This window comes from Alexandromys fortis, unplaced genomic scaffold, assembly GCF_014885135.2.
Source record: "Alexandromys fortis isolate MF-2015 unplaced genomic scaffold, M_Fortis_MF-2015_v1.1 scaffold_21, whole genome shotgun sequence".
In the NCBI taxonomy this organism is placed as follows: domain Eukaryota; kingdom Metazoa; phylum Chordata; class Mammalia; order Rodentia; family Cricetidae; genus Alexandromys; species Alexandromys fortis.
In genome coordinates, this window is record NW_026067905.1 from 12,819,364 (window position 1) to 12,844,040 (window position 24,677).

The 24,677-nt window shown below is 41.3% G+C and overlaps 1 protein-coding gene across 1 annotated transcript in view; it reads left to right on the forward strand.

Moving 5' to 3' along the window:
• Tdrd5 (tudor domain containing 5) overlaps window positions 1-24,448 on the forward strand; it is a 52,995-nt gene extending 28,547 nt beyond the window's left edge. The window contains exons 11-17 of the mRNA XM_050135337.1: window positions 6,877-7,077; window positions 7,522-7,635; window positions 11,243-11,383; window positions 16,308-16,460; window positions 16,846-16,989; window positions 20,531-20,741; window positions 24,143-24,448. Of these exons, the coding sequence (XP_049991294.1) occupies window positions 6,877-7,077; window positions 7,522-7,635; window positions 11,243-11,383; window positions 16,308-16,460; window positions 16,846-16,989; window positions 20,531-20,741; window positions 24,143-24,423 (1,245 nt within the window). The 3' untranslated portion in view covers window positions 24,424-24,448. The remainder of the gene's footprint in view (window positions 1-6,876; window positions 7,078-7,521; window positions 7,636-11,242; window positions 11,384-16,307; window positions 16,461-16,845; window positions 16,990-20,530; window positions 20,742-24,142) is intronic.
• The last annotated feature ends 229 nt before the right edge of the window (window positions 24,449-24,677 follow it).

Consider the following 24,677-nt stretch of genomic DNA (forward strand, 5'->3'; position numbering starts at 1 on the left):
TAATTGATATTTAAACAAATTTAATAACAAAACAGACTCACAAAACCAAGGTTCCAGCGGGGTAGCCAGCGGAAACAGGAGAGCAAGCGGAAGGGCCCGCGCAGCCTCTGCCCGCGCACTATATCAGTAAACATACGCCTGAGGGCAGCCCGCCCCCAAGGGGAGGGCTTATCCCTACAGTAGTCTGTGGCTCTTACAGAAGACAGTATCATCCCAGGTGGCATAAGTTCATTTAAACTATCTAAAGGTGTGTGTGTGTGTGTGTGTGTGTATTATATATAGTTTCAGGTAAGTATAGAATGATTCCCTGTCATTATTTCAAACATCCTCAGTGTTACTTCCCCCTCTTTTGTTCTGTCCCCCCTCCCCAATTTGGAATGTGTTCATTTAAAATTTTGATTTTATTGGTGTGAATAGTTCATAATAGCCTCTTGGTGTTTTGTTTGCTTTTCTTCTGTTTAATGAGTCCCAGACCCAGTTGTTTCCTGAGGGCAGGTGTACCACCATTCTTGATTCCTCTTGTCTTTTCTAGGTCAACATTTGTAGTGGTGTAAATATGTTAAATTATGAATGTTATTTATTGTATATTTTCTCATTCTGTCACCTTCTAAATGATAAGGTAGTGTCCACTGGGCTTAGTTTGTTTCAGAGAACCAACTTTTGCCTTTTTGATTCTGTTAAGAACGTGTTTCTATTTTGTTTATTTTTGTCTTCATTGTTTTCTCAACTTTGAGTTATTCTTTTGGTATAGGACCTTAAGTTATCAATATCTAGCCTTTCTTTAGATAAATGTGTAAGTTTTGAGGCATTGGTTTTATTGCTCATTAAAGTATTTTATAACTTATATTTTGCTTCTATGTTTGAGTCATGGATTATTTAGAGATTTGTTTATAAATACTGTTTATCTGATTACTTGTTACCAATTTCCAGTCTAAACAGCCGATCAGATAATATCATGTGGTAATGCCAACCCTTTGAAAAATGAGTAGGTTTCTTTATGAGCCGGAGCAGGGTCAGATGCGCCCTTGAATGTGTAGACTGTAGCTGTGGAATAGTCCATAGTTGCGCTTTATTCGCCTTGGTTGTATGATGCTTTCTTTCGTTTCAGTTTTCTTGTGCTTTTGAAAACTGTCATGGAAAGGAAGCCTGGCTTTAGCACTGATGCGCTTGCTTTGTTCTGTCATTTAGTCACTGCTAAGTTCACATTAGTGTGTTATATGCCTGGGAATCTAATATTATTATGAAATTAACCTCTTCTATGAATGCACTTTCATGTCAAGTCCTTTTTGTGTGATATTCCTGTAGCTCTGTGACTTCCCATTACTTAGTATTTTTTTCTGATGTAGCCATTATTTTTCTTCTGAGCATTCTATTTTAGGTATGTTTTTCATGAATTACATATAGTTGTGTTTTTTAAATCCAGGATAATGTGTTTACCTTTTTAGCTGGACCTTTAATTAATTTAATAATATAATAAATATCAAATTTATTTATTTATTTTGTTTTTTCGAGACAGGGTTTCTCTGCAGCTTTGGGGCCTGTCCTGGAACTAGCTCTTGTAGACCAGGCTGGCCTCGAACTCACAGAGATCCACCTGCCTCTGCCTCCTGAGTGCTGGGATAAAAGGCGTGCACCACCACCGCCTGGCTAATTATATTTATTATGACAATATCTAAGTTCAAACTTCATTATTGTGTTTACTTTATAGCTTGCCTGTTCTTTTTTAATTTAGCATTACCGATTTTGAAGATTAAAAAATATTTTTACTTTATTACTTTAAAAAATCACAATAACATTTAAAAATGTTATGTTTATAATCAATCCTATAAATGAACTTAAAGACAAAATCACATGATCATCTCAATAGATACAGACAAGGCCTTTGACACAATCCAGCATGAGTACATGAAGAAAGTCCTGGAGTGGGAGGGGAACATGTCTCACATATGACCATCCCTCAGGTGTTTTTACAGTATGGAAACCTCATTGTGGTGGAACTGAACACCATGGGAAATAATGATAATTCAAGTGGCTTTCTTTTTTCTTGTTTAGTTAATAGTCATATGTTGGACGTAGTTACGTGAAACTTGACCTTTATATGATAGTTTTACTTCCCATGTTGGATGGATCTTATAAGAAAAATGAAGTACCTGTGATAAAAGATAATGACTCTAAAGGGTATTGTTAGAGGAAACTCAAAGTGGGAATAAATTGCCATAAATAAGAATTTAAAATTAACTTTCTAATGTACTATATGCTAATTAGAATAAACTTTTAAGAGAGGCATAAGGTGTGCTTCCTCTTGGAGTTCACTTTCCTGGCTGTTGGAACAACCTTAGAGTTCTGTTACCATTGATAGTGTTAACTTTGTCATAGACACTATGAATTATAATCTTTCTTTTTAAATTCCATGCTTATGGATGTTTTGCTTGAATGTATATATGCACAATAAATACATACAGTTCACACAGAGACCAGAAGGAGGCGACAGAATCCCCAGAACTGGAGTTCCAGATGGTTTTAACCTCCACGTGGGTGCTGGGAAATGAACCAGGGTCTTCTGCAGGAGTAGCAAACGCTGTCAACCACTGAGCCATCTCTCTAGCCCCTGGATTAGTATCTTAGTATAGATGAAGTAGTTTGTTCTTGTGATGTTACGTTTTGATAATAGTGTGAGCCTGTATTACTATGCTAAAGTTATTGTTTAGAAAATTACTTTTCACTGCGATAAACTACTAGAACTTTTTAAAACAAAGCCAGAAATCAATTCATCTTTGTCCTCATTGGGCTAGCTTAGTTTGCCGCATAGTTCATGACTGACAGCTTCATCTGTGTGTGCCTATGTATGTCTGTGTGCCCTGGCAAGGCATTGAGCATTAATGTATTTATTGTATTAATCAAAATACATACAAACTCTTGAATTACTATATTTTTGAAATAAAAATAATAAACAAGTAAATAAAAATGAGCATCGTTGGGATGGAGCCCCAATTCTGTGCCTGTGCCCCTTATCTTGTAGATCCTTGCTTCCTCTCCTTGATAAAGAGTCACACCATTTCATGCCCTCTTCCTTTCTCCCCTCCTCTCCTTTTCCTCTCCTTCTCTGTCCCTCTCTCCCTCTCCTTTCTTTCACTTCATGTGGGAGCCATAGCAAGGAGGCTGTCTACTAGCCAGGAAATACCTTTTCAAAACTAAGTTTAGAATCTTAGCCTGTAGATTAATGACAAACTAATTTTCACATTTTTTCCCTGGTATTTTGTTAGCTCTCTCCAAACTGACTAAAATGTACATAGTGAAGAATTACAGTTGGGAGCTGCTAAGATACCCATTTCTCTGACATTACCTCAAATGACCTTTATATTTAATGGACCACAGCATAAAGAACATGACACTCCACCATTGCAGTATCTGGAAATATTTTTAACATGCCCTCATATATCAAGCTTTTATTAACAATTTTATGAATATAGTAACTTTATAATGTCTAACATTTATAGTATATGTTAAAGTATTTTGTGTAAGTGCCTTATATACTGCTTTAAAAATACAAAAACTTTCAAGTAATTTATTTAATGTGTGTAACATGATAAATCGTATTGTTCCAACATGATCTCTTATACAAAAATGCATTTTTGTGCTATATAGTTTAATGGAAATTAGCAGTGATAAAAGGGATACTCGGAATCCAGACTCTGTAAATTGTTTGATGAATGATATGCCGTTACAATAGTTTTCTTGAAGGAATGCAAGAAAAATTAAACACTGAAATTAATTAACTCAAAGATGTTTGTCTTATTAGAGTTTTTGTTTTCAGAAAAATTGTTTTTATTTAAAAAATAATTTAAAAGTTGATTAAAAGATTCTAACAGTGTCTGTTTGAATCTGTTACGTGTTTAACTCACCTAGTCCCAATCTGCCTGAGAACGACTTTCTTCCACTTGAGCTGCACTGCTTGGATTTTCTCTGCTGAGGGTCATGTAGTGGCAGATTTAGTAATGTCAACAGAACCCGTCATTATTTTGCCCTGCTTTTGGTGCAGATTCTGGAGATGGAATGCGGGCCTCACGCTTGCTAAGCTCAGGCTGTACTGCCTGTCTCCTCCCCACCTCCACCCCGCTTTGCTCCAGGTTGGCGTCACGGAAGAGGCTGTCGCTAGCTTCTGTCTTCTTAGCTTTGGAGAAGTCCCTTGTCGGTCTGGTGGCTTTTCCTGTGGAAATCCTTAACCATTGTTTTGTCCTCTTTGTCTTTAGCTGTTTTAAAGATTTTCCATTTGCCCTTACTCCAGCCTCAGAGTAGGTTTGTATAGAGAGCGATACATTTACTCTTGTGTGTGAGTTTGTTATTTATGCTGCTTTGACTTACGCTTTACAAGTCTATGGCTTAGTAGTTTTCATTAGACCCTGTGAATTTGAAGTTGTTCCTTGATTATTGCCCGTGACCCATATTCATAATTTTATTCTGTCTCTCTCTCTCTCTGGAACAAAAAAGTGTTAAAGGTAAGTCTTTCTTCCAGACCTTTTAGCTGTCTTCTCTGTTTTTATGTCCATGTCTTTCTGCAGTAGGCGTTTGTTTCTAAGTTATCTTCCGCTGCACTATTTACTCTTTCTTAACCCTGTCTCATCTGCTACTGAGTTAACGCACGACACACAGGCTGTCCTCTAACATCAGTGTGTGGCAGGCATATACACAGACACACCGACACACACTCAAATGAAAATGTAAAAATGTTATCTAAAATAAAGCCTAAACAAACAAACTATATATGCAAACAAGTAGAAACCACACAAAAGAAGCTCCTAAAACCTTAAAACATTTTTATTCCTAAAATAAAACTTAACCTTATGCTTAAAGCAGTATTAACAACAAAATTAGTCTGACACTTTTGTAGAGATCAGCAAACCACAAAGACTGGTACAGGTAAGCCAGCAAGTTGTCTCCATGGGTAGAGGCATGTGCATGGACCTGACCACCCCAGGTGACTAGGGAACTGTCTTGCCCTCACCCCTGCTTCTACACACAAACATCTACATACAAACACACACACACACACACATTTTTTGAAAACTCGATACAATTGAACTGATTTCAGGAAGTAAAAATTAACAAAACCTAAAACCTTCGTGGGTTAACTCAGCAGCAGGGAGTCAACCTCTGGGTCGTCAGGCTTGTGGGCAGTGGTCTCACCTGTGGCTCCATCGCAGACATTGCCACTGTGTTTGTACTTTGCCTGTGTACCACTGTTGTCTTGGAAATTGTGTGTGAGGAGGGTTGGGTGGAGCTTATCTCCAGAGAGGTTTATATTTGCATCCTCCAAGTGCCCAGAATGCCTGCTACTCTATGCTGTGCTGACAGAAATTAACAACTTGAAGACTGCTAGACTACGCTGGGGGTGTGAAAATGGAGTCACAAAACCACGGGAAGCTTAGTATCTGCTTTGTTTCCCGTGCCAGGGAGTGTATCCCACAAACATTAGCTTAAGGAGGGAAGTTCTTTAGACCCTGGCTTTGATCCCTGTCCCCTGTAGGGTTTGCTCAGATGAACAGATGCTCTGATGGCAGAAGTATATCTCACTTTCCCTTCCATTTTGGCATGATAATTTGTTCCTATCTTATAAGATCTTTGGTCTTTTGTGATTACTAAACTAATATTTTACCCAGAATGTAAATTTTTTTTCCTCTGGGAGGGTTAGCCTAATAATCTTTAACTGACTTTAAAAAAAAAAAAAATGAGCCGGGCGATGGTGGCGCACGCCTTTAATCCCAGCACTCGGGAGGCAGAGGCAGGCGGATCTCTGTGAGTTCGAGACCAGCCTGGTCTACAGAGCTAGTTCCAGGACAGGCTCCAAAGCCACAGAGAAACCCTGTCTCGAAAAACCAAAAAAAAAAAAAAAAAAAAAGAGATGCTCAGTGGATAATTATTTAAATTTTTCCAAACCTTTTCACTATTTTCTTTTTAAATTAGCATGTGGTATATAAAATAAGGTTTTTAATTATGACATTCTAGTGGACACATATAATGTATTTTGATCATATTTGCCCATTGCTTTGTTTCTATTATGAGATTTTCTTGTATTTATATAACTTATTTATGTTCTTCATTTTATCTTCTGTAGCTCTATAATCCCTTTTACTCCTACACCCACTCCTGAATTCCATACGCTAGAGAAACATGGAATGTTTTGTGAGGTTGTCCTAATTCACTTAGTATGATAACTTCTGCGTCCACCCATTTCCCTGCAAACTAAATAATTCAATCCCTCTTGATTCTGAATAAAACTATTGCGTGCACACAGCACGTTGCTTTACCCCTTCACCTTCCTTCATCAGCAGGCCCTGCTGTAATGGCCCACGGTGCACACGAGTGTGCAGTGAACAGACACGGATTCTGGGTGTGCACCTAGGAGCAGTGAGGTTGGGGCATACAGAATTCTTCTTTTTACCTTCTGAGGAGTCTCTTTACTGGTTTCCATGGTGACTGGACTAGCAACACCCCTAGCAGCAGTTACAAGGGCCCCCTTTTTTCTGTGCCTTCTCCAGCGTTTACTGTGGTTTTCTGGTGGTAGCTGTGTTGACTGAGGTGAGGTGGAATCTCTGTGTGGTTTTGATTTGCATTTCCTTGATGGTTGGTCTTTTTATTTGTGATAAATAGTTCTGAAAATGAGAGTTCTTCACCAGATGATTTTTTTAGTTATATTTATTTAACCATTTTTTCCTTTTAATTTCTCTCACCCTAAAATTATACCTATTTTATGTGTTCTAATTTTTTTAGGATTTTTTTTCCACTTAAAAAAACTCTAGTTCATTAGCAATTCATTTGTTTATGATTGCTGTAACTCGTGTAAATCTACCACATAAATATATCTCCGTTGTATTTTAGGAACACTGGACATCCAGAGCTATTTTGCACTTCCAGAAGCTGTGTGGTTTGAAGCCATTAGTAGGGGTGGTAGATGAATATATAGATGGAATCCTTCACATTTTTCTTTGTGATACATCCTCAAATGAAGATATCTACTTTCATCATGTCTTGAGGACAGAGGGCTATGCTATTGTGTGCCGAGAAAATGCCCCATCCAAGGTAGAGCACATATTTAAATGCCACACTTTAGGATATAAAACAGTGTATTATGGGCGTTACTGATTGACTCTTCCGTCTTAGAGATGTCCTTTAGATTCCTGACTTCTTACTGCAGGGCACCCTCCTCGTTTTCAGGTGTCACCATCAAAAATAACTCATATTTTTCTAATTGTTCTTTAATCCCCCAGTGAAAACTATTTTTATTTAGAATAAACTATTTAATTCCCCCAGTCTGAAGTAGTTAATGTTTTCCCGGAGAAGAACAACATTCTCTTATTTTGAAATTACCTGCAGTTCTGTCGCGTAATTTCTTATCTGCTGCTTTTGTAACTAGAGGAGTGGCCTTGGAAGTTGTCACCCACCGTCTGTTAGAAAATGTGCCGTGGGGCGTGCTGGCCTGTTCCCTGTGTGTAGCTTACTATACAACTAAATGCTTTGTCCTAGGGCTTCCGAGACTTAAACCCGTTAGCACTCTACACTAACTCCAGCGGAGTGGCCGGTGACAGGGTCCCAGCAGAGCTGGGGTGTCCTTCTCATGAAGACAGGGAGCAATCCAAGGTGAGTGTACTGCCCAGCCGGCCACATAAAAACTTTTGCAAATGTGATTCTGAGGAACTATAGTCGTGTCCTCATTTTGTAGATGAATGCGATGATGCTTCCCAGACAGAAGATCTGGGAATCTTGCACAATGATAGTGACTGACCTTGTCTCTTTCCCAGTTTAACAATTTGCATTAGTTCTGTTTCCTCTTCAACAGTTCCTCTTACGCACCAAATTCTCTTGCTCCCTTTGTGTGGCTGTGGTTCTCCTACACTGATGCCAAAACTATTCTTATATATTCTTACATATAATATATTATATATATATATTATATATATGAATAATTGGTTTTTCGAGACAGGGTTTCTCTGTATAACAGCTGTGTCTGTCCTGGAACTCACTCTGTAGACCAGACTGGCCTTGAACTCAGAAATCCGCCCACTTCCGCCTCCTGAGTGCTGGGATTAAAGTCAAGCACCACCACTTTCCAGCTCTTAAAAATATTTTTATTGCGTTTATTTATTGTGTGTATGTGTGTAGGCCCATCTGTGCCTCGATGCACATTGGAAGTCAGAAGAAAACAACCCAGGCTTAGTAACAAGTGCTTTTACCCCCTGCGCATCTTGAAGACACCAGTGCCTGTCTTACTGCTCCTGCACTACTCAGGGTATTCTGAGTCTTCTTATTTCATACTCTATAAAAACCACCAGCACTCCACACCACAGTAAAGACAACATTATAATATCTTTTCCATTAATATGTTACTCCAGCCCAAATAAGAATGGAAACAGTTCTTGAAGTAGCAGTGTATCACAGACACCATTGTAAGGACCCCGCAGGTGGCTTAATGACCAGAACAGTCTCGGTGCTGTGATCCATTGAGGGTGGAGTGGCTGAAGCCTGTGGGAAGAATTTAATGCTTGAACAAAGTCACGGACATGTCCCCTGAGTCTGACATTCTGTGACAGTGGATACTGGGCTAAGAATATTTGATACTTTTAAGGGTCTCACACCTTGCTCTCACAAGGTCTTTGTGTGAAATTAAATAAATATACCCATTAAAGAAGGATTTTTTTTATGTATTTTAGAGATGGCAAAGTCTTTTAAGTATTTATTGATTATTGTAAAGGTTCAAAGGCAAGGCCACCTTGATGACTATGATTTTAGCTTGTCACGAAAAATACATAAGAACTATAATGCCACACTCAGGAGCCTGAACAAGAAGACCACAGTTTTGAGACTGCCTAGGCAACATAACAAGAATTTGTCTGAAACAAGCAACAAAAATGTCACTCTAGCTGGGCAGTGGTGGTGGCGCTTTGATCCCAGCACTCAGGAGGCAGAGGCAGGCGGATCTCTGTGAGTTCGAGGCCAGCCTTGTCTACAAGAGCTAGTTCCAGGACAGGAACCAAAGCTACAGAGAAACCCTGTCTCGAAAACCAAGAAAAAAAAGTGACTCTCCTGCTGCATTTCAAAAGAAGTAGAAAAAAAATAGCTTTCTAGTTAATGTTAGGATTGTCTGGCCTGGGGCTGGAGAGACGGCTCACTGGTTAAGACTACTATGGTTCTTGCAGAGGACCTGGGTTTGGTTTCCAGCTCCCACATGAGAGCTCAGAACTGCCTGTGACTTTAGGTCCAGAGAGCCAGTTCCCTCTTCTGGCTCCACAGTGAAGGGTGCAGCACAAATGTGGTAATGCACAGTCAAAACATTCATACACATAAAATAAAAATCATTACATTTCTTAAAATGACACACTTACCTAATGAATGTTTTGCCTACATGTAAGTGGTGCATGCAGTGCCCATGGAAATCAAAAAGAGAGCATTGGAGTCCCTGGAACTGGAGCCACCATGTAGATGTTGGGAACCAAACTTGGGTCCTCTGCAAGAATAGCAAGTGCTTCTAACCACTGATCCATCTCTCCAGCTCCTGGATTATTTTTAATTAATTTGCTTTGTTTGGCCTATAACAACCCTGAATATTTCTTAATCGTTATTACTGCATTGGAAGAATTAGAGTTTGTTATTCTTGAATAATGAATTTAATTAATTGCTTAACATTTTTTAGAATATGTATCTGTTGGTATCTTCAAATAATTATAGTTTGGTTCTATAAATGAAACACCATCTTTTGTGCAAAAGAGAAAATGTAAACTCTGCTGATTTAGTTTGTTTTGATGCAGCAAACCTTCTGTGGGCTACCTACTGCACACCCATACGCACACCCACTGCACACCTACATGCATACTGCACACCCACTGCACACCCACATGCACACTGCACACCCACATGCACACTGCACACCCACATGCACACTCACACTGCACACCCACATGCACACTCACACTGCACACCCACATGTACACTGCATACCCACAACACACCCACTGTAACCCACTGCACACCACATGCATACCCACAGCACACCCACTGTAACCCACTGCACACCCACTGTAACCCACTGCACACCCACAGCACACCCACTGTAACCCACTGCACACCCACAGCACACCCACTGTAACCCACTGCACACCCACAGCACACCCACTGTAACCCACTGTAACCCACTGCACACCCACAGCACACCCACTGTAACCCACTGCACACCACATGCATACCCACTGCACACCCACATGCACACTGCACACCCACAGCACACCTACGTCACACCTACATACACACCCACTGCACACCTGCATGCACATTCACTGTAGACCCACTGCACACCCATGTAGCATGAATTCTAATTGGTCTTAAAATTAAAAACTCAGAGTCAGATACAGGGATTAATGCTGAAATATCAGAGAATCAGAGCAACCAGCCACTAGAGAGTTCTTAACTCAGACCAAAGGGATGACCCTGTCTCTGTGCTGCCTCAGGCTGCTGCTGTTTCTTAAGACCTCAGACTGAATCCTCAGGCTGCATCTGAGTTACTGTCTCCTCCCGCCTTATGTTCCTCTCTCTACCCAGCCATATCACTCCCGTCTCCACCTCCCTAGTGCTGGATCACCTTTGTGTGAGGTCTGTTTCTCTTTTATACAGATCTTCAATCTCATTGTAGCCCAGGGTGGCCTTGAGTTTACAGAGATCCAGAGTGCTGGAATTAAAGGTGTAAGCCAGCGATGCCTGGCTTGTATGGCTAGCTAGTGGCTAGCTGTGCACTCTGGTCACAAACAAAATATCACTACACATGCACACCCACTGTACACTCAGACTCTTGCTTACCCCTCGTGGTTTTAGGTGTCCCCACAGTCAATCTCCATCGCGTCTTCTGGGAACCCTCCTGTAATGTGTGTGACACATCTATGGTGGCTGCACAGGAGGGGCGCATGGGGATCACATGATTGTTTCCCCACACTTTCAGTTCTTAGGTCTGGGACTTTGGGTTTTTGTAATACAGCCTGTCGCATAGACACTTGACCACCTATGCCTTCCAGTGTAGTTTCCTGGTAGTAGAACAGAATGGGAAGGCCCAGGGAAATGGGTAAAATAAAAAAAAAAATAATAGAGGAACACTTATGTGCATCTATGAACTATAATGTAAAATTTCCACCAAAATTTATAGAAATGCAGACTTTTAGAAACAGTATTAATGTAAAAGTGATTTCTCTTTTATATCTACTAGCAAGATATTAATGATGAAAAGTCTCTAAGTCACCTTAAATCTGAGGATTCTAAACTCAGTTCATTGAAAACACATAAGAGCTGTGAAGAAGACCCACAGTGGTCTATGCTGCAGCCCACGGATGCAAAGGAAGAAAATGAGGTAAGACGAGGGATGGCTTTTAAATTCACTAATTAATTCATAAATGACGACAACTGGAAATGAGTCCGCCTGTGAGGACCACTCTGACACTGAAGTACATGTGATCTCCTAGTCACCAAGACCACAGTATGGGACGTAACCCCGTCAGGGCAGAGGAAAGCTCGGGCTGGGCTGGGTGGTAGGTTACTGCCCACGATCTAGTCAAGCATGGCAGTGTTTGAAACCTTGAGAAGTAATTTTAGGAAAGCTCTTCATGGAATATGTTTGCATTTTTGGGAGAACACAGTTTTTAACCAAGTGTTTATATGCACATAGCCTGGAGTCCTTCGTGACACCTACATTTTTCTATTTTTAAAGTATTAATTTTCATTTCTTTGAGCTGTTTTGAGATTTACCTTTAATTTTATTAGTCATATTTATTTCCTGATTTTCCAGCTTTAAGTGTCTTTAGATTTCTTGACATGAAAATGGGGGTTGAGTCCTTTTTCATCCCTTCACCCCACCACGCATACACTTAGTCTTCATTCCCTTCCTCACCATCGTCTTAGTCCAGTATATCAAACTGGTGTTGACCGCCCAGTGTTTATGAATGGAAATGCTATTTCTGCTGAGCCAAAGAGTATGCTAGGACATGGCCTACATACTTTTTTTTTTTTTTTTTTGGTTTTTTCGAGACAGGGTTTCTCTGTGGTTTTGGAGCCTGTCCTGGAACTAGCTCTTGTAGACCAGGCTGGTCTCGAACTCACAGAGATCCGCCTGCCTCTGCCTCCCGAGTGCTGGGATTAAAGGCGTGCGCCACCACCGCCCGGCCTGGCCTACATACTTTTAAATAATATTTTTGTGTATTCTTTTTTCTCCCCTAACTCCTTCCAGATCCTCCCCCCGCCTCCCTACCCAGGTAACTTCATGCTCTTTTTTGCTCTTAAAAGAAAATAGAGTTCAGTGTGTGTTGCCTGGGGTGTGTTGCTGTTTCAGTGGAAAGCTGACTTCCCCTGCCATCAGCTGTCACCTGAGGCTAGCTTCTTGGGTACAGGTGGGACTTTGTGCCCACTTTCCCTCCCTTGTGATGGGTTTTTGTCTGGTTTGAATGTGTGTGGGTCTTATGCATGCTGTTTTGTATTTTATGTTGATATTTCATTCTTTTTAAATTACCTGCAGTAACGCAGACTTAATTCCGGTATGCTTTCCGGTCCGTTTTGATGTATTCAGCACAACATTCAGAATTCAGAATAGCTCCAGCACCTGTGCTTCTGTGTCCTCCGTCTTCTCACGGTCCTGACCGTAGCAACTGCCATTTGTTCTGTTACTCTTAATTGGTCCTTTGAGAACTAGCATTTAATAGTTTCTCAGGTGACACTTTTCATTTAGGGTGCTACCTGTGAGTACTGTACGTGCATCCAAGCTGTTGGCAGCTGAGAGCCTTTGAGTGCCGAGTGCTATTCTCCTATATTGACTATACTCCACTCAGTATCCACTCCGACCAAGGTTCATCTGAATTGTTTCAGTTCCAAGTAATTATGAGTAGAACTACTACAAACATTCAAAACAAGTTTTGTGATAACAAAGAACATGTCCAGAAGCAGGACTGGTGGGTTTTGTGGCAGTGTTCGGCAAACTGCTCTCCAGAGAGGCCATGCCATTTTGTGTTCCCAGCAGCAGTGTATGCGTTCTGGTTGTTTCAAGTCCTCGCCACTGATTTTTGTTTTAGCTATTCTGATAAGCATATAGTAATATCACAAAATGCTTTTAGTTTTTATTTCCCTACTGACTAACAATGTTGTCATGTGTGTGCTTGGTAACCTGTCAATCTTTTGCCCATTTTACTCCATTGTTTTCTTACCATTTGGGGAGACTTTATTTTTTATATCTTTTAGGTGTTCGACTTTTCACTAGATTCTCTCATTTGTAGCTTGTCTTTTTCATTCTTGTAACAGTGTTTCATATGACAAAAGTTTTAATTTTTAGAAGTCCAATATGGCAACTTTTTCTATTAATTTTGAGTTAATTAGCACAGGTGTGGGGATGAGAAACTTTTTGTTATCCCTGGGCACACAGTTGTTTGAGCATCATGTTAAGAAAGCCATCCTATTTCTACTGAACTGCCTTTTACTAATAAGTCAGTCGGTTTGTATGAGTCAGTGAATCCTCTATGTTCTGCCCCAGTAGTCTGTTCTCTCAGTATCACACTCTCTTGGTTACCTTGCTTGAGTTTGTAGAACCTCTTTAAATCTAGTGTGGGTCCTGGGCAGTAGCTCAACCATTAAGAGCACTTGCTCTTGCAGAGGACCCAGGTTCAATTCCCAGCATCTGGTGGCGCACAGCATTCGGGAACTCTGGTGCCAGGGATCTGACAGCCTCCCTGACCTTCACAGGCATGAGTGTGGTGCACATAGTGCATGGAGGCTGCTCTCACATGCAGGGTAAGAGAACTGGGGAGTATGAATCCTCATATTTGATCATTTTTAAGTATTAATATTCATTTAAACTTTAGAATCAGTTTATCTGTGTCAATCTTGTCTATTGTCATTCTGTGTTCAAGTTTGTTTATTTTGTAATTATTTTGCCTTCTCCATTTGGTTTTCTGGTTGCTCAGGTGGAGGCTTAGCTGTTGATTTGAGACCTTTGCCCTAAGATAAGTTTAGCCATGCCACACAAATTTGAATGTTATTTTCAGTTAGTATATTTTTAAATTTCTTTTGAAATATAACACTTGATCTATGGGATTATTTAGAATTGTTTAATATATAGGCATTTTGAGATTTTCTTGATATTTTCTGTGTAATGTATCATGATCTGAGAGCATACTTTGTATAATTTCAGGTCTTGACATTTGTTAAGATTTGTTTTGTCAGCACAGGTTGAGTCTCTACTGGCTAATTTGAAAATGTATATTTTCCTGTTTGTAGTGGAAAGTTCTGTGGATGCCAGTTAGACCCCGGGTGGTTCTGGTCAGCTCATCTGCAGCACTGTGTCTTATTAGTCAGTGTATTGATCACTGTGGATGCCAGTTCGACCCCGGGTGGTGTTCTAATGTTCTCCTTTATATTTGCTGTGATACTACTTTTTGTGTGTGTGCATAGTGAAATAAATATTGTGTATGGTGGAGTAAATAAAAATTTAGATATTAAAAAAATATAGTTTGGATCTGGGGAGATGCTCAGTGGGTAAGAGTTCTGGTTGTTCTTTTAGAGGAGCTGAGCTTGTTTCCCAGCACCCACATGGTATCTCACAACCAGCCATGACACCAGTTCCAGGGTGTTTGATGCCCTCTTCTGGCCTCTGGACACACATATGTGCATGCAGGCAAAACACACTTCTAAGCATAATCTTTTTAAGCAGTTGAGTACTTTGTATCAGGAGATGCTTTGAGGGCATCTGGAAGACTTCACTTTGGGGAAAAAAAAGACCCAACCCCTGAGTTTGGGTTCCCAGTGTTTAGCCATCCAGGTATTCAATGGCTCTGGCCACTGCTCCACTGCTGACAGATTTGGACATCAGATTCTGACATCATTCACATGGAATACAAAATGTAAGAGTCAGAGTCATGGGGACTTTCAGTGATGTCAAAAGTGGGCAGTGTGGCAGTCCCTGTGGGAAGCTCCCCAAAATGCAGTGCATCAATCTGAGGGTAGCAAGGTCACTGCAGAACCTCAGGAAGTTAGAGGTGTCAGGAACATGGAATATCAGCAGAGAAAAACTATAGGCACCAAATCAACGTGCCAACGAGCTACCACATGGGTTGCAGCTAGTCAGGGAGTGGGATTTGGTTATCAAAGCCTGTTCCCCACCACCTTGTACCCTGCACACTGGACATGGAGCTACCAAAGTCACTGTTTTCCCCACTGGGTTTTGGTACAGTCCATTCTTGGTATTTTTCTATTCCTTATTTGGAGTAGTACTTCTTTATAAAGTGTATAATTGTTTTGTTTGGTTTTTGATTTTGAGACAGACTCTCACTGTATCCCTCTGGCTGGCCTGAGACTCACTGAGATCCACCTGCTTCTGGTACCCTAACTTAAAAAAAAAGTTAACAGGGGTTCACAGCTAAGAGTTTGCCTTGATTTTTTTGAGGAGACTTTTGAGCAACACTAGAATGGTTAAAGCTTTGAAGGCCATTGAATGTAGACAAGATGTGTTTTTTGCACAGTATAGAAATAAAAACTTAGGGAATTTGGATCTGAAATGTCCCCCAAAGGCCATGAGCTAAAAGTTTGGTAGCTCACGTATGGTGGTGTGGTGTGGTGTGGTGTGGTAGTAGAAACCTCAGGAGGTGGGCTCTTTGCTTTCCTTCTCTTCTTTTTCCTTCCACCATGAGTGAACAGCCCCCTCTGTCACATGCACTCGCTGTCATGAGCATCTGCTTTCCTAGGTCCACATCTATAGAGGCAGATGACCTGGTGACCATGGTGACCATGGTGACCATGGACCGAAACTCTGAAACCATGGGTCAGAATAAACTTTTCTTTTTCTTGGCAGTTTCTCTGGGTGAAGGAAAGCTGACACATATAAAAACCTTCATTTCTCCATTTTAATCCATGTTGAGTTTCACTTTTCAAGAATCCTTTCAGAAGATGCTCTGGTCTCCAGCACACATTTTTATCCCCTTTCCCTCTCACCCTGAAGTTTTAGTCTTTACTTTAAAACTCCTGAACTGTTATGTTTATATATTTGGTTGTGTCTGTTTTTCTCACTATACACTTAGAAGTCTGTGATCAGTTAGAATCCCGTAATCAGTTGTGAAGTCTGCTTTCCTACACCCGGAATGTAGGTGGGTCTTCTCTTCATGCCTCTTTACCATGTACATGTTCTTGTGTATTTAAACTTCTGTCTTAACTGGGAGCCAGGAAAAAATATGCGCTTAAGTGTTAAGATGTGTTTATGTGGTGAAATATAAAAAATAGTATTTGTCTTCTGATAATTCCAGGATGAGATTCCTACTGGAATGCCATGCCTGGAGTCAGTGACCATAGGTGACGACATTTGGGATGAGAACTGGCTCCCTCGACAGGCCTCCCATCTCTTCACTTCAAGTCTTGGGAAGAAACAGTATCAGTCACATGGAGAAATGTCACCAAAGGTTAGATTTGGGGGGGGGGGGGACGACAGCAAATCACTGTTGACAAAGGAAATTTAAAAATTTAAATCCAGTAGACAGACTTCTAGAAAGTCTCACATGCAAGGATTCCGAAGGATTTGGCTCTGAAGAACACGTGGGTGGTTTTGAAGTAAACAGTAGGTGCTCAGGAAACCTAGCGAGAGGAGTGGCGTTAACATCCACAGGGTTGTGTGTAATTCATGAAACCCGTGTTGAAGATTTAGTACTGACGTCAAGGGAAGAAGTCACACTGACAGATTTCAACCGTACACTCTTTCTGTCATTTAAAACATGTCACTTCCTTGCCGTCACCTTGAGGTCTTGTTCCACTGTATCTTGATTTATTGTTGCACTTTCTTCTTTACAGGACTGGTATTTTTCTGCATCTAAAGATAAATGGGATGACTCGTGGCAGTCCGGAGGCCTTGCAAATGACATGAAAGGAGGAGCCCAAACACCAGAAGGCCCCATTGCTCAAGACAAAAGTACTGGCACAACCAGAATTCAAAAGGTAAATCTAACTAGCATTATTGTGAGCAGTGCATAATCAATCACTTTCATTCTTAGAAACTGTGGCTAATGATGCCCTTCTGCCTTCTGCATCAGTTAATAAGGACGGGCACTCACAGACATCCCATAGCCCATCTGGTGAAACAGGTCTTTGGGAGAGGCTTTCCTCTTGGATGGTAATAGAGTAGTGGTTCTCCGTCTCCCTAACGCTCGCAGCCCTTTAATACAGTTCTCATGGTGTGGTGGCCCCAACCATGAAATTATTTCATTGCTATTTCATAAATGTAATTTTGCTCCAGCTATGAATCATAATGTGAATATCTGTTTTCCAATGATCTTAGGCAACCCCTGTGAAATGGGTCTTTTGACCCCCAAAGGGATCTTGACCCACAGGTTGAGAACCACTGCTCCAGGCTGTGTCAGTTGACAAAGCTGACTGGGACAGTGTGAGTTCACATTCATTCTTGCTCCACGTTCCCCTTTGGCTTTTACTCCTGAGACCTTTGGCAACGCCAGCTGAAAGTCTGGTCAGTTTGCTGTTCACCTGGGTGAGGCTTGGACTCCTTTCTGTCTTCTAGCCTGCCAGCTGCGCATCTCTGCGGGTTTATATCAACTCTCGCTCGATGATTTGCAACTTTGTGGGCTTGGCAGATTGAGAGTTGTGAGCAGAATGTTCGATTGTTCTCCTATCCCTTTCTCTGGGATGTGTCTACCAAGGTCTGGATGCCTTGACTCAGGCTCTTGTTCTTAAGACAGCAACTTCTGTTTGGACCGCAACCCTGTTCCTGACTGGAGAATGCGTTAGTTAAAAAGGTTGTGGTGCCTATGGAACCCACTTCATTTTCTTTTAAGATTTATTTATTATGTATACAACATTCTGCCTCCATGTATGCCCGCACGCCAGAGGAGGGCGCCAGATCTCATTACAGATGGTTGTGAGCCACCAAGTGGTTGCTGGGAATTGAACTCTGGAAGAACAGCCAGTGCTCTTACCATTGAGCCATCTCTCCAGCCCACTTCATTTTCTGACAGTTCCCTGACTGCTTGTTCCCTAGGACTTTGAAATATGATAAAATCCAATTTGTCCAATGTTTACAATGCAGTGAGATTGAAGCTACCATGATTAGAGCTGGAAGTCTCGCTAACATGTTTATAGTTTATACCTTCACACCAAGAAACCAGGATTTGTAAACCAGCTATATCTGAATCTCCTGGGACTTTGAGTAACCATACTCTGGGCTGTTTCAATTAATGACAGTCAATTTCCCCATCTGTAAGGAGTTGTGAACTTCATAGTAATTCAGAGTTCTGGCCTAGAGTCTAATGTCTGGATTTGGCTCTTAACTCTGATCCTTCTCACTAGTAAAGATAACACTGCTCACAGGGCTTAAGAGCTTACTATGTACAGCTGCTGTTGTGAGCATTTTGTGCACCTCCCTGGTCATTTAATTTTTCTTAAGAAGTACTGTTAGCACCATTTTAAATGAGGAAATAGAGACATAGATTAAGTTGCCTAAGGTTTCTACTAAGTAGCTGTCTTAGTCCATGAAATACCTAAAGGTAGCTCTTATAAGAAAGCATTTAACTGGGGGCTTGCTTACAGTTTCAGAGGATTGGTACACTATTGTCACGGCAGGGAGCAGAGCAGCACACAAGTAGGCACTGGAAAAGTGGCAGAGAGGGTCACATCCTCATTCGCAGGCAGAGACACACACACTAGGTCTGGCATGGGCTTTTGAAACTTAAGAGTTCAATCCCAGTGACACAGCTCATCCAACAAGCCTACATCCAACGATGCCATACCTACTAATACTTCCCTGACAGCTCACCAGCTGGGTACCAAGTGTGTATGTGTGTGTCTGTCTGTCTGTCTGTATAAGCCTCTGGGGCCTGCCTTATTCGAGCCACCACAGTAGTGAAGCTATTCTACAAGGTTGTGTTTGGCATATAGTAAGCACACATTAATTTTATAAAATAGTAACAATTACAGTAGCAATGGCAATGTTATTAATAAGCCTAATATGGGCTGTGAACTATATCTGGGGAAGGTCTTAATTTGTTTTTAAAGAAATTGTAAAAATTTGTGCATTAAAATTTGTGCATTAAAGATAGGCAGCTCTGAAGTGTTTCTGAAGTAGGAGATAACAACTCAGACCTGTAACTTAGACTTCCTAAAGAGGCCATTTACAAAACTTGACAAGGAAAATCGGGACTGTAGTCTCTAACATTGGAGGGTATTCACTGAGAATAAATGTCAGTAATGTGTTAGAAGAATGTGCAGTCACTCTTGTGAGAAAAGTAGGTGCAGGAGTGACTCCTGCATCAGCATCAACTTAGGGCTGCTTGCATGAGAAGGAGCAGTGCTCTGCTGCTGTGAGGTGCATGTGTTGGTTTCCTTCAAAGTACGCGTCAAGGGTGTGGTCCCTGGTATGGCAGTGTTGAGATGTTGGGGCTTAGTGTGGTGTAATTAGGTCACTGGGGACACTACTCTCATATTGCAGGTGTAATATATGTTATACAAATATACACAATATATACATATTATACATTATATATTACACTGCAGTTTGATCAACTTTATCTTACTGCTTTAGTATATTGTCCTCTAGTTTGTTAATGGAGGGAGGTCTTACACTCGGGTACACTGGAAGAAAAGCTACTCTAATAGAAGGAACCACAGCGCATACACAGTTGACCCAGGGTTTCCGAAAACAGTAAACTCAGCATGAAGTCAAAATATGTTCTTTTCTCTTCCTAAAACTGCCAGTGCAGGTTGAATCAGTAGCATGGAAGTCCACCTGCCCGGAACCCTGCAACTTCCTGCTCTGGGACATGCACGTTACAGGTTCTGGAAAAAGGTCCAAACTGTACACAAGAAAGTATCCAGGTGTGCTTCCTTGTTATCAGATAGACAGGCCCACGTTCCTTTCATAGGGTTAGCTGCTGAATTTGGTGCACATTATTTTACCTGGTTTCAGCTACAGTTGATCATTATGGCCTATTCCTTTTTGAGTCATGATTGTTCTTTTTCCTCCTGATAATCTAGCATAATTTCTAGACAGGACATCATTTTCATGTCTCCTAGGTGGATAATCTGATAACTATGTAGTAGCTCTGTTTGACGTTTGAGAAACCGCAGGCTGTTTTCCATAGTGGCTGCACCTTTCTGCATTTTTACCAGCAATTTGAGTGCTTTAGTTTGCCTGTGTTCACATTAGCCATGTTGATGTCTTCAGCATCACGGAAGATTATGGTCTTATCATACACTGTATGCACTTCAATACTGGACACAGGGAGGGCCTGACTCCACTGTGTGGTAGCACTCGGTACCAGTTTGTTCATAGAAATATCAGTAAAAGTTTCTTAAATTTAGTTTCGATATTCATTATAAATATAGAAGAGCTTGCTTTTTTCCAGAGTTTTACTTTCTAACTGTGATCTAAATAATAAAAGGGTTTGCTAACTGTGATCTAAATAATAAAAGGGTTTGCTTCTTGTACTGACAATCACTTTTCATGCATTTGCTTGTTTCTATTTTGCAGCAAGCAGATTCACAGGGCCCTTTGGACTCTTCCACGCTGACCAAACTGGAAGAGTTCTACATCTCTCTGATCAAGTCACAGCAGTCGGGAGAAGGGAGCCAGTCTGAACCTGTCAGCGTTCAGACTCAACCCAAGCACAGTCTGCTGTCCTCCACAGTGCCCAGCTCAGCTCCTGCAGGGCTCGACTCTCCAGGAACCCACTCTGGCTCTGGTAGGTTTGCCCATCCTGCGCATGCTCAGCTGTCAAGTAGAAAGTTTGCCGTGCTGCTAAAACCTCCATCTCTTTGAGAACGTACCTTGAAAGATGACTGGTACCAGCAGTTACTCCAGGTCTCATCTTAGTTTGAAGCTCAGTTCTCTTTAACTTTGCCGCTTTCTTCCTTGCTTACACTTTTTGGAGGGACTTTATATAATTGTAAAGTTTCAGGGACATGGTTCTTTGAGTTTTGGCAAATATGTTCAGTCCTATTTCCTTTAGCCTGTGCCTTTGCAGCCAGTCCCTACCTCAGCAATGCCCGTCACTGTGCCGGCTCTAGACCTACACAGGATGTAGTTTGCATAACTGGCTTCTTCCTTTATTACAGAGTTTTGTCATTTATTTGGAAGTGATTTTTCTAGGGCCTCTGTTCACTGCATGCATAGCTTTTTAAACTACCAAAATGTGTTCCAAAGTGCACGTATCATTCACATGCCTCCCAGCGAGCTATGGAATTCGCAATTGCTCCACATCCTAGCCCCAGATGCTATTGATTTTTTTTTTTTAAGTTTGCCAAGCTAGTGAAGTGCATAAGGCTGTTGTAACCAATTCGGATCATTCTGCTTCCCATACTAGCCATCTTTTCTGTGCTTATCTTTAAATGGATATATTTATACTAATAAAATCTCAGTGTGCATTTCTCATCCTATCTTGTTATATATTTTGCTTTTCATATTATGTATCCATAATCAATTCTTATTTTTATATAAAGTTTTTTTAATTAAAAAATAAGAAAGCACTTTATTTACCGACATATTCACCTTTTCTGGTGCCCTGTATTTCAAGGGTTAAATGAGGGTTCTACAGTGCCTGAGTAGTAGTTTGTATGCCATTCACAAGGCTCTTGTCCCTGGTACCCCGAATATACACATTTCATTGCTGTGGGCTTATGATCATGCTGTAGTATGAGAACAGTTGTAGACAAGAGTTAAATAAATGGCCTGTAAAACCAGAGCTGGCAGGTTTAAATGCTGAGGGTAGTTTCCCGGGAGTCCTTACAGACTCGTTCTGCAGCTCGTTGATGGTTCGTTATTCTTACTTTTGCTCTCTTTGGGTAGCGTCTGTCCTGTGCCCCAACTGTCCCAATGTGAATTTGATCTCAGATACTGTTCTTCATCTCATTTTTGTTTGGAGTCTTTATTTTCCAGTTATTTCCCATCATGCTTACATTTTTCTTTCTTCTTAACTATACTGAGTGTCCCAGAATCTGTTTCAATGCATTTGTCTTGTGATTCTTTCTGAAGCTTATCACCTGTGTCCTGTTAGTATCTGTTATTTTCTCCTGATCTTGTCTGGACTCCTTCCTTCTGTCTTTGTTAGGGACTGGGGTGGTGGTGACTTCTCAACCTTGGTCCCACAGCAGAAGCTCTGTTCAGTGTTTTAGTTTCCTGCTTCCCGCTCAGCACTGCAGCTCTCTGGAATCATGCATCCTTCCTTTCATACTTGTCTCTCTAGTGGGCATTGACAAAACACACCGCAAGTACCAGGGATGATATGTTGTTTGTTCAGCACACAGTGATGGAGGGCTGGATTGTGCTTGCCTTTCTCTGCGGCTGCTGAAATGTGTTTGGAGAGAGCAGTGCTAATCTTTCAGTTGTGTGCAGAAAGCATAACGGCAGCTTGCGCAGGATGTCAGACTGACTTCATTGCTGAACAGACTCCTGAATTTTTTAAGCAGGGTTTTAAAGACACTCTTCCTTGCTCTGTGGCCCATGCTGAACTGATTGCCACGTAATTCAGACTGGTCTGGAATTTACTAACCTCCTTATTCTCCCTAGTGCTGAGATTACAGGTACGTGCCCAGCATGCCCCACAAAAGCAGAAGAGGCCCGCAGCTCCCACAACACCACCCTAAAAGGGGATTGGATCTCATGGGACCATGGTTGTATGAGCTGCCATGTGGGAGTTAATAACTGACCTTAGGTCCTCTGGAAGAGCAGCCAGTGCTCCAGCCTCTCAGTCCACACGCTGAGTGAATCCAGGGGCGTGCGGTGCACTCCCACATGCTGCCGCACACTGCTTCACTGCAGCCCTCATTCCTGTGCACGGCACCGTGCATGCCAACGCGTCGTGCAATAGGACCTGCCCAACAAACTTTGCTGAAACACCTTGGCACAGGATTGAGATACGGTTGTTAGGAATTGCAGTGCTTTTATTGCGCCGAGTTTTCTGCTCTTACATAATGGTTTACCAAAAAAGTGAGGGCTAGGAGTTGGCTGTAGCTCAGTTAATAGTGCGCTTGCCTAGCGTGCACAAAGCCCTGGGTTCAAGCTCAGGCACTCCAGAAAACTGCACCAACCCATAATCTCAGCACGCAGGAGACAAGGGCAGGAGAATCAGGAGTTCTCCAGAGTGAATTCCGGAGGTTAGAAGGTACGATGTGATAACCTGTATCCAAACAAAAAAGCAAATACAACATAATGGTTTAATTATAGAAAATAAAGGCTTTCATTTACTCTGTTCCCATTGTTACCTCTAAGTATAAAATTAATGTGTTCTTTGGATTGGATTGCATTAGAATGTTTGAGTAACTGACAAGTTTTATTTTTAAAAAATCAAATGAATTTTGCCTTTAGGATTAGGGTAAGGGTAGGGATTTCCAACAATTTCTGAAATGGTCTCAAACATTCCTGACATTTTGTAATACATTGAAGATGTGTAAAAGGTAAGTATATCCATCATATTAACATTCATATCTAATTTTGTCTTTAATCAGTAAAATTATGTATATACCAAAGATATTTTACAAATTAACTTATTATCAGTAAACATTTGATTTATATGCCTATTTTATGTAGCAGGGCCCTGTAAAACACTCAGGCAAAAGGAGGTCTGCAGTCGTCCATTTAAGATGTGTAGCATCTCCATCCTGGGTTATTAACACCCTGGGTGGAGCCATAAAGCTCCCGCGGTTTCACTTTGCTCACGAGGTTATTCTAATGACAAAAGGTGCTTGTTACTAAGTTGCCATTTATAGCTTTGCGCTGATTCTGGCATAGACTTGGAATCTCTGCTTGGCCCAGAGAATGCCTGTAGAGTATCTTTCTCTTTTGTGCTGGGGAAAACAAATAAGGGAGCTCTGGGCTTCTCCCAGGGATTTGAGCTTCATCCATTCATTCCTGAGAGGAAGTCTTCCTTTCCTCACTCACTCCCTTCCTCTCTTGCCCTCAGCCTGGTGTTTATTTTATGCTAATGCAGGATTTCCTTCCTTCCTGTCCTCGGTTGTTTCTGACAGGTGACTGCTGTCAGTCAGGAAAGGCTGTAACACGGTTGGTGAAGAACTGCGCTGGGAGATGTAGGCAGTGAGTTGGAGAACTTCTTGAAAGGATTCTTTTGTTTTTTTTTTTCTCTTTTAGTGGAAAGCTCTCCAGGGAGCCTAAAGAATGAAGATATTTCTAGTAACCATGCTGACACGGTGGCCAAGGACAAGAGTCAAGGAGCCATAGACCAGCTCTCTTTCATTTTGTCCCCCCAGCACCAGATCTCTCAGAAGCTCTACCTCCCTCGAAGTACAGCCACGGCTGTCTTGGGAGCTGCTGCGCGGTTAGCCACCTCCCGGAGCCTCCTGCACTGGTACCCCAGTGTGAAAGGATGGAAGCCAGAGGGACAAGAGGCTGAGAAAGATGAAGTGAAGTAGCATTTGGGTAGGGTTCGCTGGGTCTTTCTGTGTGACCATAGGCTAGCTTTTTTTTTTTTTTTTTGCTAATTGGTCGTATTGATACTTTGTGTTAATTTTATTTTTGTTCATGGTTTTACTTCATTTCGAATGGTTTAAGTTCACCTTTGTTTTAATGAAGTAATTTACAGGAGTTTGTGTATATGTTTCTGAGTTTTTCTTGTATCTATCATGACTGATAAATGAAAATTGAAAAACTACTAATCTTTTGTGGC